Source organism: Podarcis cretensis (genome assembly GCF_951804945.1).
Source record: "Podarcis cretensis genome assembly, chromosome: 12".
Classification (NCBI taxonomy): domain Eukaryota; kingdom Metazoa; phylum Chordata; class Lepidosauria; order Squamata; family Lacertidae; genus Podarcis; species Podarcis cretensis.
In genome coordinates, this window is record NC_137181.1 from 42,669,504 (window position 1) to 42,689,363 (window position 19,860).

Here is a 19,860-nt window from a genome sequence, read left to right on the forward strand (position 1 = left end):
TTTTCCCTAACACATTCACCATCCCAGTGTCAGCACAAATAAAAAATGCTAATCTGAGTCCTGAGTGCTCACTGGAAGGACAGATCGTGAAGCTGAGGCTCCAATACTTTGGCCACCTCATGAGAAGAGAAGACTCCCTGGAAAAGACCCTGATGTTGGGAAAGATGGAGGGCACAAGGAGAAGGGGACGACAGAGGACGAGATGGCTGGATAGCATTCTTGAAGCTACCAGCATGAGTTTGACCAAACTGCGGGAGGCAGTGGAAGACAGGAGTGCCTGGCGTGCTCTGGTCCATGGGGTCACGAAGAGTCGGACATGACTAAACGACTAAACAACAACAACAACAATTCTGATCTGCATGATCTGCAACAAATCTATAGCTTCAGTGATGAAAAGAGTGATGAGAAGTTGGGAGCTGAACTGAGAGTCTTCTATACTCACTCATCACTGAAACCATCAGAGATGAAGCAAGGAGTGAGGCTAGGCCTACTTTTGAGAACTTGCCTTGCCCTGCCACCCCAAACCAACCATTTTGCAAAACTAAATAAGCGATAGGCAAGGCACAGAGAATTTCCCTCCTCTTCTTCTTCTTTTCATACTCACCTCTCCATGATGGTACGCTGACATCTCAGCAATAGAACCAGCCAGCTGAGCAACTTTAACTTCACGCTTATCATTTCTTTTAAAACAAGTGAACAAAACCTTGCGTTGTCCTGGTTTAAAACCTGTGTTGAAAAATCAAGTTTAAAAAAACATTTTTGGAATTTGTACTCTTTACCAATAGAATAAAAATACCCCGTTCAATAATTACATGCTTGAGAAACAAAGTTTAAAGGATTTCCACTCCTCTTCTTCAAAATAATAGCATCTCCAAAATAAATAAAAGAAGATGCTATATTCCATGAGGGTTCACTTACCATCAACAAGGGATGGAATGGATCGCTCATTGTCTGAGTTGGAGAAAAGAATCAACTCCTTGTTGATGAAGTCATTGTAAGTGAGATGTTTTGTTGCTGTACCATATAGAAATTGCTAAAATAAAGAGAAGCTATTATTACTTTAACATCAACAGAAATAACATTTGCAACTCCATCTTAGTTCTGTACTGAAACATTACCTCTGGTAATCCATGTAATCGACGCTGTCGTCTATCTTCCATGAAATTTGTCAGCCACTCTTTTCGGTCATCAATTTTTTTCTTACTGAAGGCCTACAAACATTTCACATGCTATAATTAGATAAAGCACAACTAGGGGGGGGAAATGCTGCAAGCTATAAAAGAGAGACAATTGTGCACATGGCCAGAAGGTGGTGAATATGGTTTCCATGATAGCTTGGCAGACCTACATTTCTTATCCAGACCTGATATAAGTTAAACAGCCTTCCTTTAAAATAATACTTTTAGAGGGGAATCTTCTACTATCTGGCTGAGTTAAATTCAGTCCAGCAATAACCTCAGACCAGCAATATCATGAAACATAAGGAGTGCAAGAGTCTGCTTTTTAAACAATGCAACATGATTGAAACAACCTCCAAGATGTCAGAGTATCTTAAATATTGGGCTGACTGAACTTGACTGTTGCAGTCTCTCCATGAGCTATTTTATCAATTTTTAATGCCTGTGTGTACTAATTTTCTGCAGTTTTTTCCTGCATGTCTTGCATGCTCTATCAAGGTGATAAAACAGAAATAAGGAGGCAATGAAGGATAAATGATTTCAGTACTAACAAAACAGGTAAGAATCATGTAACAAACATAGTAACGTGGAAAATGTTTGTCAACTCTGTGTCTACAGTTTTTCCTCCACCCAACATTACTAGACCTGTATCCTAAACAATTATTGTTTATGTATTTGAAATTAAATACTTTACAAGTAGGAACCAACAGGAGAGGAGAATAGTAAACTAGAAGACTGCCTCCTTCTAGGGGCGTGCCGAGGCCACGCCCCTGGGATGCGTGCCAAAGCCTCCTTCCCAAATTATTCTGCATGGTGGCTCCTTACATTGGCTGAGCATGAAGTGAGCTGCATTTGCAAGCCATATAGCCAACCCAATGTCCTCCCCCCACCCCCAGCTTCACTTGTTTTCTACTCAGCAGGTACAACTTATCGGCACACTTACACGCATCTCCTACTGTGGGAACCTTGAAGTCATAGTAGATAGATCAATCAAAGAGTCAACTCAATGTGGTAGAGTCAGTGGCGTAGCGTGGGGGGTGCAGGCCGCACCGGGCGCAACATCTGGGGGTTAGGGTTAGGGGGCGCAAATCCATGGGTTAGGGGGCGCAAATTACTTGCCTTGACCATGGTGCTGACAACCTACGCTACACCACTGGGTAGAGTATTTTATTTTTAAAAACTGTATGAATTCAGCATTAATAGCAAACTAACTAAAGCAACGGGATGCAGGTGGCGCTGTGGGTTAAAGCACAGAGCCTAGGACTTGCCGATCAGAAGGTCGGCGGTTCGAATCCCTGTGACGGGGTGAGCTCCCGTTGCTCGGTCCCTGCTCCTGCCAACCTAGCAGTTTGAAAGCACCTCAAAGTGCAAGTAGATAAATAGGTACCGCTCCGGCGGGAAGGTAAACAGCGTTTCTGTGCACTGCTCTGGTTCGCCAGAAGTGGCTTAGTCATGCTGGCCACATGACCCAGAAGCTGTACGCCGGCTCCCTCAGCCAATAAAGCGAGATGAGCGCGGCAACCCCAGAGTCGGTCACGACTGGACCTAATGGTCAGGGGTCCCTTTACCTTTTCCTTAACTAAAGCAACGTGTCCTAATGATACTATATATAAATTATATGAACAATATTATATAAATTATATCCAGAGTACAGTTCTGGTTGGTTTCACAAGAGTTAGGAAAGACACAAAAACAGAAATCTAAAATGATCAAAGGGCTGGAATGCCATCCAACATGGGAAAAAATGTTTGGGGCTTTTAGTGGAAAGAAGTTCACTAGACAGAGTTCTATATAATTACAAATGGCAAGGAGATAACAGACAGCAAGAAATTAGTGCAGCAGGTTATTTACCAATGTAATGGCGGCATCATCTTCAGGACCAGCATATCGAAATAAAATTCGATGTCTCTCCATATCTGCAAAATATTCTTTTGCTTCTTTAGAAGTGCTGGTGCCCAAACCTACCCCAGAGACAAAGAAAGAAAAAATGCCAATTTAGTCCATCTTCCATCTCAACCTTTTAAGAAATTAATTTTAAAGCTACTTGAGGACACCCTAAGAGGCAAAAGATAAAACAGCTTGCCACCAGTCAATAATTACACTTGAAGAAATCCGAAGGCCAATTTAGCTGAAGTTAGTAACGACTAAGTCTCACTGAACGCACTGAGAGTAGCTATGTCTCAACTAACTATTCCATTGGTTTTGAGTTGAGGCTATGATCCTATACCTGCTTACCTGAGAGTAAGCCCCACTAAACTCAGTTGAACTTACTTATGAGAAAACATGTAAAGACCGGGCTGTTAGTTATTAATAAGTTTAACTGGACTGGATCTCAAAGGATTTGGCACTTGGCCGTTGGGCAAGGAAGTTAAAACACAAACCTTTGTAGTACTTTATTTTCCACGCTTTATGGTTCTCCATATGTTTTTTCCATTCATCAAATTCAGGAATACTATAGAAGGCAAGTTCCTGTTTATTTTTGCTTGCCTTAAAAACAAAAGATATACAAGTTAGATCCTGCAACTATTTTTTTATTCAAGTTTATGAAAATTACATTCAAAATAGATTGCTGTGGGTGCAGCAGCTCCCCCGCCATCTTTCTCACACATTACAGCTAATGATCAGTACACAGCTCCCATGCCCCCATTAATCCTTCTCTCTTCATGCACCACAAGTTATTTGAGGTCCAGATCTTAAGGAATTGGATTGGGGAAGAGAAGAGGCCTAGATGGAAATATGGGAGATGTGTTCAGCCTCTTCCCAATAATGTCCAGGCAAAAGACTTCTTCCAGTGCTTGTGATTTTATTCTCATGCAGCGAATGCCTGTGCCAATGCTAAATAAATCACAGTTCCAAACATATTACAGCATTTGTACAAAGACTCAATTTGATAAACAAATGGAACTCTCTAACCCAGAGTTCCCTTTCCAAATTCCCCAAAGTCAGAAGAAAAAATAAAAGGCAAGGTAGTTCTACCACTTCTTTCTATTTCAACTTTTCACATTTTTCTTTTGTTGGTATATTCCAAGAAAGGGTTTGTATGTATCTGAGTTTATTCTCTTTCCTTTTGTCACTTTTTGCTTTAGGATATCATTCAACTGAGGTATCTATTCCCTGAATATATATATTTTTACTACATAGAAGGATGTTGTTTTGAAAATGTTTGACATCAGAAAAGAACATGAATTTTTTGTCCCTGTATGTTTATAATTAGTGTCAGAAGAATGTGTACTTACCTTTACAATTGGAGTGATGAATTCTTCAAGAAATCCATGTTTCAGAAGGGAAGGCCAATTATGATGAATAAAATTGATCAGCAAGCCTTTAATGTGAGATCCATCCTGATCCTAAATATAAAAAATAAATGAAATGTCAAGGCTGAACAAAGGCAGAAGTATTTTTAATTTTTATTTTATTTTAAACTCATTTATACCCCACCTTTCCCCCTGACAGGACTCAAGGGGGCTAAACAAATATGAATGTCCGAATCACTAAGGAGCAAAGAGGGGGTGTTGCCAAGGTGGTGTGAAATAAAGGCTGAGAGGCAGCCAGGCAAGTGATATGAAAAGTAATACAGAGATGATAAGGAGATCAGAATTATCTTCAAAGCAACATGGCAAAGTGGGATGGGTTGTTTGAATTCTAAATCTTTCACTGACCTAGAATCATAGAATCATAGAGTTGGAAGAGACCACAAGGGCCATCGAGTCCAACCCCCTGCCAAGCAGGAAACACCATCAGAGCACTCCTGACATATGGTTGTCAAGCCTCTGCTTAAAGACCTCCAAAGAAGGAGACTCCACCACACACCTTGGCAGCAAATTCCACTGTTGAACAGCTCTTACCTGATCAGTCATGATCATTATTTTGCCATATCTTAATGTTTTCAGAGACTCTGGGTCTTCATAACTTTTCTTGTATTGTAGACCTACAATTTTTATGATGTTGTTAATTTCTGCATTTTCCATAATCTGTGTAGAAAGCAGAAATGGAGGCAAGCAACAGTTTAGCATGTATATATTACACAGAGACATACATATGTGTGTTATATGTGTATTATGTATACACTCATTAGCCACCTTCTTAAATGGCTTTTCCTTACCTGTTTGTGAGATGCTTCTCGAACATTGAGAATTTTACCCCTGAGTGGAAACACGCCATATCTATCTCTTCCAATGACACCTAAGCCAGAGACAGCTAAAGATTTGGCAGAGTCTCCCTCAGTTAAAATCAATGTACAATCCAAGGAATGTTTGCCACCTTCAAATTGGGAGTGGGGGGCGGAGAGAGAGAGAGAGAGAGAGAGAGAGAGAGAGACAAAAAAATTAAGTTGACGAAATCTTCAGCCAAGACTATATGCAAGAAAGCAACACACAGTTAACTCAATTTTTAAAAAGCAACTGATTGATTGAAAAGGCCAAGATGCATATTTGACATGACTTGCTTCTTTCAATCAACAATTATATAAGAAAGTGTTTTAAACCCTTTGTCCAGAATTAATCTTTCAGTGACAAACAATATAAAGAGGAAAAGAGAAGCTTGCTTTAACATAATTGTGCACTGCATGAAGACATTAATGCTGAAATAGGGACATTTTTACAATGCATCAGGAAAACGTATTTGCTCAAAGGGAAAATATATTTGTTCAAAATTTTGAACATATGTGTTGGTCATTTAGTCTTTTTATGAAAAAATAAAATGCATATTTTATACAGGTAACTATGCTAGAAGACAGTTTGCTCTTACCAGCGTCATTAGCATCATCGAGTTTTGGAATGCCCTTAATTTTGCTGTGTTTCACCGATGAACATTTTTTGTTCAGCTGTGTTTGTGCCTTGAATTTCACCCAATTCAGGATGCTTTCTACAATACCACAATTAGAGGCCTATAATACAAAACAAAAAAAATCACAGTCATTCTTAGGAATACAAAAAAAGGTTCACACTGACAGAAATAAAATATACTGAAGTGTCAGGATCCATTTTTCTCCAAGAATGATATACTGCATCACAAAAGCAGTGTCAAAATTTATCTTTGCAAAATAACCTTAATATTTTATTTATTAAAAAGGGTATTTTACAAGCAAAACCAGGAAGACTCTGGTAATTCATTACTTTCTATTCAGCCACATTAACAGTCATTTCTGAACAGTTAACACTGTCATACTAAAAAACCACATAAATCTGAATGTCATAGTTCCCTTCCTTAATGCAAAGAGGATTACATTTCCCATATTTCCCATAAAAATATCAAATAAATATGCAATACTTACTGCTTTGAAAAACTTCTCTGATAACTGGCATTTGGACCCAAAACTTTTAGGCTGAAGTGTCATGTTCTCTTTCGTTTGAGAATCAAAAGACGGGTTCTCAATGAGGCAATTAATAAAAACCCATATGTGGTTCTTTACCTGTTCAAAAAGCAAACACACACACAAACAAGAAAGGAATCAAAGATACTGAAATAATAAACCTTTTTATCTGAAACGAGGACAGACCAATATTTTTCTCTGAAGCGAGGATCAACTTGCCTGGAATGGTTTCACTGAAACGCCAGCTTTGTTCTTTTTCTTCACCACCTCTATCAATTTCCCAACAATTTGATCTACAACATAATCAACGTGCCTACCACCCTTAAAAGTAAAAATAAAAGAAAGTCAGTAAGGAGAGAGAATTAAACTTTAGAATTACTAACTACTAATTTATCTGTAGTTTCCACAGGAGGGACAAAGAAATAAGATACCCAGAAATGTTTGCTCTCTTGCTCTCTCATATTCTAACATCTCTAAACTAGTAATGGTGCATGTGTACATATACACCACAAGCATTCTTTATTATATTTATACACACACACACACACACACACACACACCTCAATTCCATGAACTGCATAAGAGAGCCTAAGACAGGCATCCCCAAACTCGGCCCTCCAGTGGTTTTTGGGACTACAATTCCCATCATCCCTGACCACTGGTCCTGTTAGCTAGGGATGATGGGAGTTGTAGTCCTGAAACAGCTGGAGGGCCAGGTTTGGGGGTGCCTGGCCTAAGATATGTGAGAGCACAGGATGTTACAAATTACCAAACCTGGAATACATACCATTGGCATAGTCTTCCCAAACTTGGTGCCTTTCAGATATTTTGGATTCAATATCCATCAGCCTCAGCCAATGGTATGGGATAAAAAGAATTGTCATCCAAACACCTGGAAGGCATCAGGTTAGGGAAGGCTGGCATTGTTAAAAAGTGTGAATGTTGCAGTAAACTCAAAATAACCTGGACGCATCTATTCATGCCTTATGCCAGTCTCTCACCATTTTTGTTTACTAAGGAAATTTATTGCAAAATATTTAAACTGAATGTCTTCTTTAAAAAATTGAACTGACATAGTGCTTGGGAATTAAATGTTGGACATTTTAACCACAGTAACATGACATTCATGACTAGCTTAATGCCACATTTCCCTTTATGCTGTTTACCAGTTCAACCATTGTAAATTATGTAAAACAACTCACCTTTGTGGTAGCAATACTGTTCACAAAGCTAATTTGCTGAAATCCTTTCTCACTTAAAGTGAGACATACATCCCAGCGTTCATTTGCAAGTTCATGGATAACTTTCAGAGCAACTCCAGTTTCATCCAATTTGTCTTTTACGTAAAGATCAACGTAACTACGAAAACCATTCACCTGTGATTTTACAAAATTAATTACTTACTGTTTTAAAGCACACAAATACAATTATGGAAATAATTAACTAAGCCTCTTACAGGTAGTTTCTTTCCATTAAACATAACTTTGACCCCTTTACATGCTCCTGCCAAATCATAAGCTCTTCTTGTCATAAGGGCCACAGTATCTTTGTCAAGTTTCTCCATCTTAAATTTAGCAAGATCTGGTTGGAATGTGACACATGTGTAGTCATCGCCTTCAAAATGTTTTATTTTGGCATCAGAAGTCTTCATCATATTGTTCATCCAAGTCTTTGTTTAAAAATGAGAGAAAGAGAGAGGGAGTACATGTCAGTAGCAATCTTTATATATTCTACCAAAAAAGGTGCATAGAAGAATGTTGATTCTTGCAATTTGCAGGTATGTTAAATCTGTATTCAAGGGCAGTACGAAGAGTTTAAACTTTGTCCTTCAAAAATAAAATAAATACCACCCCAACATGATTATAAGCAACAACATGGCAAGTATAAAATAACTATTTCCCCTGTTATAATTGATACTGCAACCAAATAACTTGATTGTGGGCCACTGCATCATTGATTCAGAATGATTATGGAGTGACTTGAAAATTAAATAAATCACAAAAGTACTTTTAAAAGTTTGCTAACCCTACAGGAATACTAGCAGTGGAAGTCAAACATAATTTCTGAACAATTTTTGTTTTTAAATTTTCCTGGAAAATTTCCTAGTGTGAATACATTAAAAAGGTAAAGGACCCCTGACAGTTAAGTCCAGTCATGAATGGCTCTGGGGTCGCGGCGCTCATCTCGCTTTACTGGCCGAGGGAGCCAACGTTTGTCCGCAAACAGTTTTTCCGAGTCATGTGGCCAGCATGACTGAGCCGCTTCTGGAGAAACCAGAGCAGTGCACAGAAACGTCGTTTACCTTCCCACTGGAGTGGTACCTATTTAACTACTTGCACTTTGACGTGCCTTTAAACTGCTAGGTTGTCAGGAGCTGGGACCGAACAACGGGAGCTCACCCCGTTGTGGGGATTTGAACCGCCAACCTTCTGATCGGCCAGCCCAAGGCTCAGTGGTTTACACTGCAGCGCCACCTGCAAGTGCCACCCGCAAATGTGAATACATAGAAGTTCATAAATTAAAAATAGATAGCTCACTTAAACATTTTCATCCTATGCTGCAACATATCTGTAACAGAAGCTTTTAGGTGAAAAAATAATACATGGCAGATGCCATACTCAGAAGGCTAGAAATGAGGCTCCATTTTATCTGAAAAGATAAAATGGCCATAGCTGTCAACTTTTCCCTTTTTTAAGGGAAATTCCCTTATTCCGAATAGGATTCATCACAAGAAAAGGGAAAAGTTGACAGCTATGAACAACAGCAGTGAATAATATTTTCCTAAACCAGGCCAACCACCTTCTTGTGAGAAGATAAATCAATTTACACGCACACTGACCAGAAACTGAATGCACTGAAAAAGATGACACAATAGTACTTTTTGTTAGTTCTCCACTAGGGTTAAGACAATTAAGGAGAATCACACACGTTTCTATAGTTCTATGTTAGGACTTTTTCAAACAAGACAAATATCCTTAAGATGCAAATGGACCAAACATCTTATTGAGCGAATTGGTATTTTCACAAGATTTACAAATGGATATATTTTGTGCAATATAAAGGTAAAAAGGTAAAGGTAAAGGTACCCCTGCCCATACGGGCCAGTCTTGACAGACTCTGGGGTTGTGCGCCCATCTCACTTAAGAGGCCAGGGGCCAGCGCTGTCCGGAGACACTTCCGGGTCACGTGGCCAGCGTGACATCGCTGCTCTGGCGAGCCAGAGCCGCACACGGAAACGCCGTTTACCTTCCCGCTGGTAAGCGGTCCCTATTTATCTACTTGCACCCGGAGGTGCTTTTGAACTGCTAGGTTGGCAGGCACTGGGACCGAGCAGCGGGAGCGCACCCCGCCGCAGGGATTCGAACCGCCGACCTTTCGATCGGCAAGCCCTAGGCGCTGAGGCTTTAACCCACAGCGCCACCTGCGTCCCTTTTGTGCAATATAAAGCTTTTAAAAAGGGGATTTTTTTTTTCAACCAAAGAGGGTAAGTCCAAAGAATTAAAGGGAAACTAGCATACCTGTTTAAAGCTGTGTTTGTACTCCTTGCAAGCAGTTTCAACTGTAAACTTTGTACTGAATATATTACAAAGTTTTGCACCATAGCCATTACGACCACCTGAAAAAACAAAGGAAAAACTGTTAGAAAACTATTTATCCCAAAATTTTGCTTGTCCTACTAAACATTTCCTAATGATACTAAGTGTGCACAAGGGATTCCACTAAGTATACACATTATGTATTAATGAAGGACCAGGAACTGTCAGCTAGAGGAATGTCAAATTAAATCTTGCATATACTTTATTGCCAAGTGAAGTATTTCCCTTCTATTAAAATAAACCAATCATTACAAAATGATGACAACAAATTAGTATTAGTCCTCTAATAGGTCCTGAACAAAATGTTTACCTGTAACTTTTTTCTCATCATCATCATAATTGCTGGAAGTTAACAGCTGTCCAAAGATTAAGGCAGGAACATACATCTTTTCTACCTTGTGTTCCACGACTGGAATGCCTTTTCCATTATTCCAAATACTTATAATATTTGATTCACTGGAGATGTAAATAAATATTTTGTCAAAAAATATTTTGTCACACAATGTTGAATTTGCATACACTTACACACACACTGTTGCTGTCTAATAGGAACAGGGAGAATTCCTCTGTACCAGGAAAAGTGAGTACTGATCACACTGTACTCAATCTCTTTTCAGAGAAAAGGTATCTACACATTTCCCCCCATAACCTTACTTTAAAAAAGAAAAGAAAAAAAGAAAGCTCAGGTTTCAGGGCACCTTTCAGGCAGAAGATACAAAGCCATCCTCAACCCAAGCTTACTCAGTTTTCACATTGACTACAGCCTCGAAATACTTTACAGTCATACCTTCGATCTCGAATGCCTTGGCTCCTGAACAAATCGGCTCCCGAACGATTGAAACCTGGAAGTGAGTGTTCCGGTTTTCAAACGTTCTTTTGGAAACCAAACGTCTGATGGGGCTTCTGATTGGCTGCAGGAGCTTCCTGCAGCCAATCAGAAGCTGCGCTTTGGTTTTTGGATTGCCAAGGGGTGGAAAGGAGATAACATTCCATCAAAAGAGGAGTGGCAAGTTAAACTACTTGAATATATGAAACTAGTGAATATGATAGAAAAGGTCAGGGATAGAATGTCCCAGAAGTTTAAAAAGGAATGGGAGATCTATAGGCAATATTTAAAAGAACATTGTCCCCATATTAAAACTTTAGAATGCTTTGAATAACTCTCGGAATTGCATAAGGTATAAAGAACACAAATAAGATATAATACAGGTTAAGTTTATTGAAAAATAGAGGCAGGTAACAAGGAAACAAAGAACCCACACCAAGGAGGTCGGAAGTTGATGGCTGAAATGTGTTTGTGTTTTCATATTGTACTGTTTTCTTTTCTTTCTTTTTCTTTCTTTTTTGCCAGTTATGTGGTATGTTTGTCCCGCCCCGCCCCCCCACTGTGTGTCTGTTTCGATTATAAACCAATAAAGACTGAATTTAAAGAAGCAGCAGCAGCAGCCATGCTTTGGTTTTTGAACGTTTTTGAACAGACTTCCAGAACAGATTCTGTTCAACTTCCAAGGTACAACTGTATATACATACTATAATATGGAAACAAAGAACTATGAGCAGAAAGAAACAATGTATTTGGGCTAAAGCACAAATTCTGAAAGGGCAGTGCCAAAGTAACCAGGGTTGTCTTAAGATTTACACTATATAGAAATGAATTAAGGAAAACACAGGCTGTAGGCTATAAACTGTAGCAAGCAATGAACAGACCCAAGAATAAACTTGTGCAAAGTCTTACACAAGAACTGTTCTGAACTGGGGTCACTTTTATCATGTATTGCTGTTCCACCAAGTGAAGACCCATTCCATGAAAAAATGCTTTCTGCTAGTGGAAATGCACCTTTGGTGTCACATGAATGTTTTCGGCTTAAAAAAAAACAAAACTGTTCATACAAATGAAAATCTGCATATGTTGAGTACTCAATGAAGTAATCTCTTAAAAATGTACTCAGTTTTATATCACATCCATAAAAACAGGGGCAATTGCAGGCTTAACATTCAAAATGTCTTCCTGCTATGAAATTCAAAATTCTCCCCACTATTTTAACTGCCTTTTCTATGAATATGCATTTTAACATTCCTTCACTCTAAGTACTCTAAATAATGCAAGCCAAATTTTACTTAAACATATCAACTACAAAAAAATGAATGCCCTTTTCTCAGGTAAATTAGAAAAAGAAATTTACTTACGGATCAATTGATATTTTAATACATGTCATATTCTTATCCCTCTGTTTATTGTCTGCTGCATTTACTAAAAACGAATAAACATTTCTTAGTGGCAGTAAAAAAAAACTTTACATAGTTAAATATCCAACCAACTTCAACTAGCTAAATATTTTTGTATTCACATGCAACACATGCTATGCCTCTGAGAAACTTTAACACATCATATGATCTTCCTGAAACAGCCCACTGAGTTCATTCAGACCTTTCTAGTATGTTACTTATCACTGCACTCACTTATTTCATTCTGATGTCAATGGCCCCAACTTTATTCTTTTAGTTTTTCTACTTTTTCAATATCAAACATAATACCAATGGATAGTTCACACATTATGCCAGTAACAGTTTTTCAAGATAAGCATGTCTCCCCAATGTGATGTGATCCCTGGCAACTGAAATGCTGGAGCTCACAAATCTGAAAGTGAAATCTGTGACTCCCGAATTCATGGATGATGTTCCCAGGCAGAAGAGTAAATCAGTAAAAGGCTACTCAAATGTACCAGTTAATTCACCTTAAGAAATATTAGTCACAAAATACACTACAACGCACTTCTAGTTAGTTTATCCAGTTCTTAATGGCATTATGACGTGAAGAATGCCATTGTGACACATACATTTTGTTTTAATTTTTTGCTGTTGCTGTTTCCACTATTTTTCATTGTGATTTAATGCTGCATTTCTTAATTGCTTCTCCCTTTCACTTCCCCTCCACACCAAACACATGGCTATTAGCCACCACAGTGACAAGCAACTGTGCCTTGTTTCTAGGACACCAAAGAAGGATATAAGCTGAATTATCCTGTTCAGTACTACCCCATAAACATCTATTCAGAAGTAAGCGCCATTAATTTCAATGAGGCATACTCCTAACTAAGTGGTTATAGTATTGGAATCTCAGTAGTCTGACACGTAGTTTTAGTTACATGATTACAAAGTTTTCCATGTGACAGGACATCATACACACATATATAATCCTTCCCTGCCTCTATTAGATCTGGCAATATTAAATTTTAATTTAATTCCCCGAAATCATTAAAACAGTACTCTGGCCCTCTAAAACAAAATCCCTTTACTGAACTAAATATTATGAATTTGGCCTAAATGTGGACAAATCATGTTTTAGAAACTAAACTAAAAGGGAAATTCTCAGCCAATTTGACAGAGCTCCTGTGTTGCACAACAGTCTAATTCAATTTGCGAGATTTATTCTAATAATGCATCTTTATGCTAGGAAATTCCTGTTGAAATTCCGCCTGCAAAAGAGCTATGAAATGTGTAAGAGCCAGCTAATAAAATGTGGTAACTCTGCTTGCAATTTAGTAAATTGTGTGGAATAGCATGATTAAAGGACCAGCCATACTTTGGTTACTGAATATTTCTGTGCCATTGAACAGTAAACTTCATAGACCATTTATTTTAACAGAAAAAGTTGTCAGACATCTCAGTCTTCTTTAGTTATACTACAGAGGTGGTGGTGGGGAATAATATAGGCTTTCAGATGAATAAAATGGTCTAAAATCAAGTATTATGATTCAGAGTAAGGATCAGGATGACAATTTCCCAGCTTTTTAGTATGCTTGAATATTTTAGCAAGCATGTGCCAATAGCTAATATGAAATGACAACAAAATAAATAAAATTGTACATGATATTGGTGATGGTACAGTAGTACTTTCGCTGAAGTTACTATTGAGCTAGATTCCTGATGTAAAATTATTGCAAGCTTGTAAATATCCACTCACTAGTCACCTGTGGCAAGTAATATTTATCTTCAGATGACCAGGGTAAGGAATCTTTACAAAAGTTGGCATTTTTATCTTCTTTGGTTCACAGACAATCTACCTGGACATGGGTGAATAGGAGGCTGGTAAAATACTTTATGAGCTAATAACTTGTGTTGATTTATTTGTGAGCCTCAGTTATGGTGCTCCCAATGCCGCCATAATCCTTGGTGCTCCCAATGCCGCCATAATCCTTGATCATACAAAATGTAAAACTGAAAACCTCACCAATGCATAGTTCTAGTGTTCCACATTAAAATTAAAAGAATTTTAGGTTGCTGTGATGGTACATGGCCATTATAATTATGATTAGGAGACAGGGAATAAGCTGTAGGATTCCCCTCCACCCTTATCAATGGGACGGTGTTATGCAGTGGTGAGTTTCTCGAATCAGCAAGAGGTTATACTAGATGACCCTAGAGGTCCCTTACAATGCTGAGTTCCTCAAAAATTACTATGCTACTATGGTTAACTCTGAACTGACTGCACTCCTTATGTACCATTTGGATCTTTGCAAATTCTGGACTGGAAATACACACTGAACATTAATAAGTTCAAAATTAGTATAAGCCCAAGTCATAGCTAAGAGCAGCAGGGGTTGAATGGAGGGAATTTGTAAGTGTATGACCCTGAAAGAAGGGAGCATGCAATCCCACAATCTATTTTTACTCTTTATCATGGTTGATTACTAACATGTTTTTACCAGTTCTAAACTCTCCTAAATTATTCCATTGTAAGCACTTTGAAAATGCTGAGGATGGCAGAATATCACAATTATAAACACTTACCAAGAATTTCATCGAAGATCTTGTATAAGCCAGGTACATAGGTAATCTCTCTACAATTCATTCCTATATCTTCATCAAACACCCACATCAGCTACACACACAAAAACAAGAGTTTACTTTACTGAACTTTAAAATAAATATTTACTGCTATTACTTTAAATATTCACAGAACATATTTATTTTCAATTCTCAGCACTGTTTTTTCTCCGTATCCCTCCCATACATTTGGACTGACATGGGGGGGGAACCACACAGAAACATTGCTTGATACCTTCAGCTACAATATAAATACTTGCTTTAAATAAAGAGAAAAATAAAAATTACCTGAGTTACAGGTTCCACCGAACCAATGTATGTATCAGGACGGAGAAGAATATGCTCAAGCTGAGTCTTTTTCTGATAAACTCTCTCAACAGACATCTTCTTTGAATCATTCTTATTCATGTGCTCAGGTTCTTCCTTTTTTGAAGCATTATTCTGATTATCAAAAAGCGTCTGAAATAAAAGGAGGAAAGGTAACCAAACTACACGGATTCATCCCAACTGTTCTACAACCGCAAGTAAGAACCATTTCCATGAATAAAATAACTACAGCTTTCTAATTCTTCATTGTGCAAATACTTTGGGCTAGCAGCAATGTTTGTTGCCACTAGGGGAAAAGATACAAACCAAGAGGGAACTTTCTTGATGCATAGAGGACATGCCTCCATATTGTTGGCTTTTATAGAAGAGTTTTTTTTAATAATATAGGAATTTATCTGACCTATTACCTTCTGCACTTTCTACTAGGTCTTGTTAAAGATTTCTCTCCACCCCCTCTATACAGGAAACATCAACACACCATAATGCAAAATGTTAAAAGTGCCCTCACTTTTAAAAGGGAGGGAAAGTGCCATATAGGGTTGGTTCAAAGGTTAACACCAAACCATGGTTTGGAACTAGGTGAATGAGCCTTCAGCTCACACACTCCATACTCCGCAGGTTCCCAGTTGGTAGCAAAATGTATATTTTTATATTTAACCCAAAGCAGCACCTGGTTGTCACAAACTAGGGAGAGAACAACGGAGAGGAAGGAACATGTAGGCCTGTGACACCTAAAAGGCTCAGGGCAAAATTGTGGTTTAGCTTTATCTCTGAAGCAGTGTTTGAAATTAGCCATGCTCAAAGCGCGTTTTGCAACTGGTGCAGGTCCGATTGCAGGTTGGCAACTGACATCTCCACCTGGCTTTCTTAAGCAGGTAAGCCGAAGAGCTTATTTATTGCATTTAAATCCCATCTTTTTTTTTGCAAAAAGCACATGGTTCAACACCCCCAGTTTATTTGATGTTTCAATGTATTGTAAACAGCTTTAGATTCTTTTCTTTAAAATATAAAGTGGTATATACGTGACATGAATAACAACAGCAACACCAGAAACCCTACTGAAAAAGTAGCATTGGGACCTAATTCAAAGTGCTAGCTACCTTCAGAAATGGGGGTGGGGGACTGTGGCTCTTCAGGTGCCTCGGCCAACATTACCAAACATCAGAGATCACGTGAGTTGCATTTCAGCAACATATGGTAGACCACAGGTTTCTCATGCCTGCTTTAGAGCACTCCATGGCCTAAAAATGCTTAGAAGTTGTTCTCCCCACACGATCTCTTCCCCAGCACACACATATGGCTACTATACCATCTTGGCTGTGAGTCATGGAAGGCCTTGCAGGCATTTTTCCTCCAGGCTTGGGTAAGCAGGGCCCTGAATGACTCCAACTACAAAAGCTGAGGCTGCTGAGCAGACTCTTTGGCTGAGGTATGTTTCAGGGAAGGTTTTTTTTGGGGGGGGGGTGTTGCTGTTTTATATCTTTATTTTAGATCTTATTATGACTTATGTGGAAATTTATTTAATCTGGAAGTAGTGTAAGGTGAAGGGACCCCTGACAGTTAAGTCCAGCCGCAAACGACTCTGGGGTTGTGGTGCTCATCTTGCTTTACAGGCCGAGGGAGCCGGCGTTTGTCCACTTCGCAGACAGCTCTTCTGGGTCATGTGGCCAGCATGACTAAGTCACTTTTGGCGCAACAGAACACCGACACCAGAGCAGTGCAGTACTGCTTAACTATAGTTGAAAGGTGGACCATGCAGCATGCCGGTCACTTCACTCCTTACCTATTCCTGCTGCTCCGTTCATAAGAGCTAAGCCATGGTTTGCCTTAGTGTAGTCTGAACTCAGAAGTGTGATTTGTCTCACTCCCAAAGCACAAGCTGTAACCAAGCTCATAGCTCATGGATTACGGGGAGGGTGGGGGAGAGAGAAACCACAAGCCCAGCTTCAGACAGAACTCCAATACAAACCATGGTTAGGCTCCCATAATGCTGCAGCACCACAGAAGGAGTGAAGTGGCTGTGATTTTCTCCCTGCGCACCAGCATGCTGCATTTTAAGACATAGTTAAGCTTAACCAGAATTCCAAGTGGTATGTGAATATGGCCAGTCTTATTGTTGTTCCAAGGTTGTAAAACACTTTGTAATGGCAAATTCTTATTATGTTTTAGACAGATATGAAACATATTATTTCAGCAGTCTTGTGAGATTCCAGATCAGATAAAGCTCTTATGCCTTTAAAGCATTGTGCCTTTTTCAACTATTTCTTGGAGGTGTGGTCAAAGATATATTTTAAACTGCACTGAAGTCTCTACTATGAGGTTTAATTTTTTTTTATGAACTACAGCTGCTGCCTCACTTTTCCTACTTCTCATTGTCCAAGAACACCAAAATAGCACTTAAAAAAACCACACCAAACCAATGAGTATAGTACTAATGGTAATGTTGGGTTTTAATTCACAAAGGCTAAGGCTGCAATCCTATGACTTGGGACTTACTCCTAAGTCAGCATACATAGATCCAAGATGTAAATGTGTTAAATTGGCTTGAGGACAGGAAAGGCTTCTACTCATAAGTTGAAAGAATAGTTGGTTTGTTCCCAAATGATGAGACACTTATCATTACCTTTAAAGAAACCACCTTTTATTAGTTCCTAGCAAAATGAGATTTCTTTAAGGTCATAAGTACATAGGGTATAAAATATTCTGATGTTCATGATTCAAACACTTTACAACTCCATCAGAAGAGAAGCTGTCTTGTAATATCTTAAAGTGATGTTCCTTAACGTACACACGAACCACATTATTTTACAAAACTATGGAACAGATGGTCCAGATCAGGTTCGCAGCTTTAACAGTTACACATTCTCTGTATTATCTCCTTGATCAACAACTAATCACAGATGGAAACATTTAAATATTTGCAGCCCTATACATCTCTTTGGGCACAGATGTCACCTGTTATATATGCTTGCAAGAAGAAAGTATTAGTCCATCTTCAGCTGCCAGTAGCTCTGGGAATTAAGGCTGCATTTGTTCCACCACTTCATAAATTAAATGCAGTTTTGGACTTGGTCTGCATGTCAGATGTATTGTTTGTATGTGTCACTTGAGCATAGTAATAGACACAAGCTTTTTGAATGTCAGTGTGATTTCAAGCAAGCAAATGTATGGCCAGCAAAAGATGGATAGATGGATAGTACACATGTAACACTAACCCATGGTGTAGTGCTATGTGCATGAGCTGGAAAAAGCCTGAAGACACATGCACACCCCATGAGATTTTTACAGTGTTTACTTTAAGTTTCCATGCAACCTGGCTTTTAGGTATCTGAACTAAGTATCATGGTTTAAAATAAATACTGATAGGTTTCTAAACAAAACAATTTCAAACCAGTCATGAAGCTGGCTTGATAAATCAAAATTTGTTTTAAATCGTTGCCTATTTGGCTGCTACATTAACAAGCCAGGATTTGTGGAAAGTAAAACTTGTATAGAATTCCATCAGGCCATGTGGGAGGGGAGCATACAAGTCAAGGCTCAGACATAGAACTAAGCCAAGTTTTAGTGCTACATACATACATACAAGCCAATTATTTATTTCTTTTAAACTCTGAGCAAAAATGGATGAAGTCTTAATACAGTATTTTGTTTACATTTCTTTTTTTCTTTCCCTTCTATAAGAGGCCACATGGATCAAATCTACCATGACTATATGCGTATTTGCTCTGGTTCTGTATTCAAGGAATGTGCTATTCCAAGATGTATTACTGGCATGATGTGCAGAAACATTCAACGTGAGAGTGCAGAAAATGAGGTCTTGCACAGGAAGCACAATAAAAGCTCTAGTTGTGTACCAATCTCCTTGCTTAAGGGGTTTTTGATATGACAAAAAAGTTTTGCTAGAAAAGCTAATGTTTATGTACGTAAAGTTAATGTACTTAAGGTCTGTATATTCCTTTTACAGATATAGTCTCCCCAACTTCTTTAATATGCTGTAAATTGTAACCCCCTTGGCAAAGATACAAAATAGATTAGAGCAGATACCTCCCCTTGGAGATATAGATCATTACATCCAGGACTCACAATGGGGAAAATCACTGTGAATCATTTCCAGTTTTAACTTTAATATTTATTGAAAAGAAATAGTTTACTCAACTTCCACAATTTATTCAGAAAAGTTTTGAGTGTATAACTTGGTTTTTTTTTTAAATGTAATTAAGTTATTGCACTAATATCAAAACCTATTTAACGGGTATACACAATTGGGGGTGGGGGAGTTCTATTTAAGGATCCTAACTCCACTGTTTAATGGTGTTATCCATAAGAAATTCCATGCCAAGGACACATGTACTAGTTTAACTCTGAAATGTAGTTACAATAAATAGTAATAATCTGTCAAAGACACCTTTGAACATGAATTCTTCCTTTAGCAGAGCGCTCACAATGTCTAGTGTTTGAGGCCTTGCCAATTTTTATCTATGCAGAATCACAATTTTAATACAAATATTGTAAAGCAATGATAGATCACTTTGAAAGCTGAAAGAACAAGGACTATGGAAGTAGCAGACAATTACAACTATACACACAATACACACAAATAGCAATACTTTTTAGGGAAATG

General features: G+C 38.4%; 1 protein-coding gene across 8 annotated transcripts in view; it reads right to left on the reverse strand.

Annotated features, from left to right (window-relative positions):
- Window positions 1-19,860, reverse strand: part of TOP2B (DNA topoisomerase II beta) — a 44,104-nt gene that overhangs the window by 22,067 nt on the left and 2,177 nt on the right. For all 8 annotated transcript variants that reach the window (XR_013831978.1, XR_013831979.1, XM_079947152.1 and 5 more), the window contains exons 2-19: window positions 15,201-15,371; window positions 14,877-14,967; window positions 12,273-12,336; window positions 10,396-10,541; window positions 10,008-10,105; window positions 7,946-8,158; window positions 7,692-7,865; window positions 6,709-6,810; window positions 6,451-6,588; window positions 5,925-6,063; window positions 5,281-5,438; window positions 5,024-5,149; window positions 4,415-4,525; window positions 3,560-3,665; window positions 3,030-3,139; window positions 1,119-1,211; window positions 919-1,033; window positions 605-726 (exon numbers count right to left, since the gene is read on the reverse strand). Coding sequence is in view for 6 of the 8 variants with exons in the window: in XM_079947152.1 (XP_079803278.1) it covers window positions 605-726; window positions 919-1,033; window positions 1,119-1,211; window positions 3,030-3,139; window positions 3,560-3,665; window positions 4,415-4,525; window positions 5,024-5,149; window positions 5,281-5,438; window positions 5,925-6,063; window positions 6,451-6,588; window positions 6,709-6,810; window positions 7,692-7,865; window positions 7,946-8,158; window positions 10,008-10,105; window positions 10,396-10,541; window positions 12,273-12,336; window positions 14,877-14,967; window positions 15,201-15,371 (2,277 nt within the window). In the remaining 2 variants the exon portion in view is untranslated. The remainder of the gene's footprint in view (window positions 1-604; window positions 727-918; window positions 1,034-1,118; window positions 1,212-3,029; window positions 3,140-3,559; window positions 3,666-4,414; window positions 4,526-5,023; window positions 5,150-5,280; window positions 5,439-5,924; window positions 6,064-6,450; window positions 6,589-6,708; window positions 6,811-7,691; window positions 7,866-7,945; window positions 8,159-10,007; window positions 10,106-10,395; window positions 10,542-12,272; window positions 12,337-14,876; window positions 14,968-15,200; window positions 15,372-19,860) is intronic.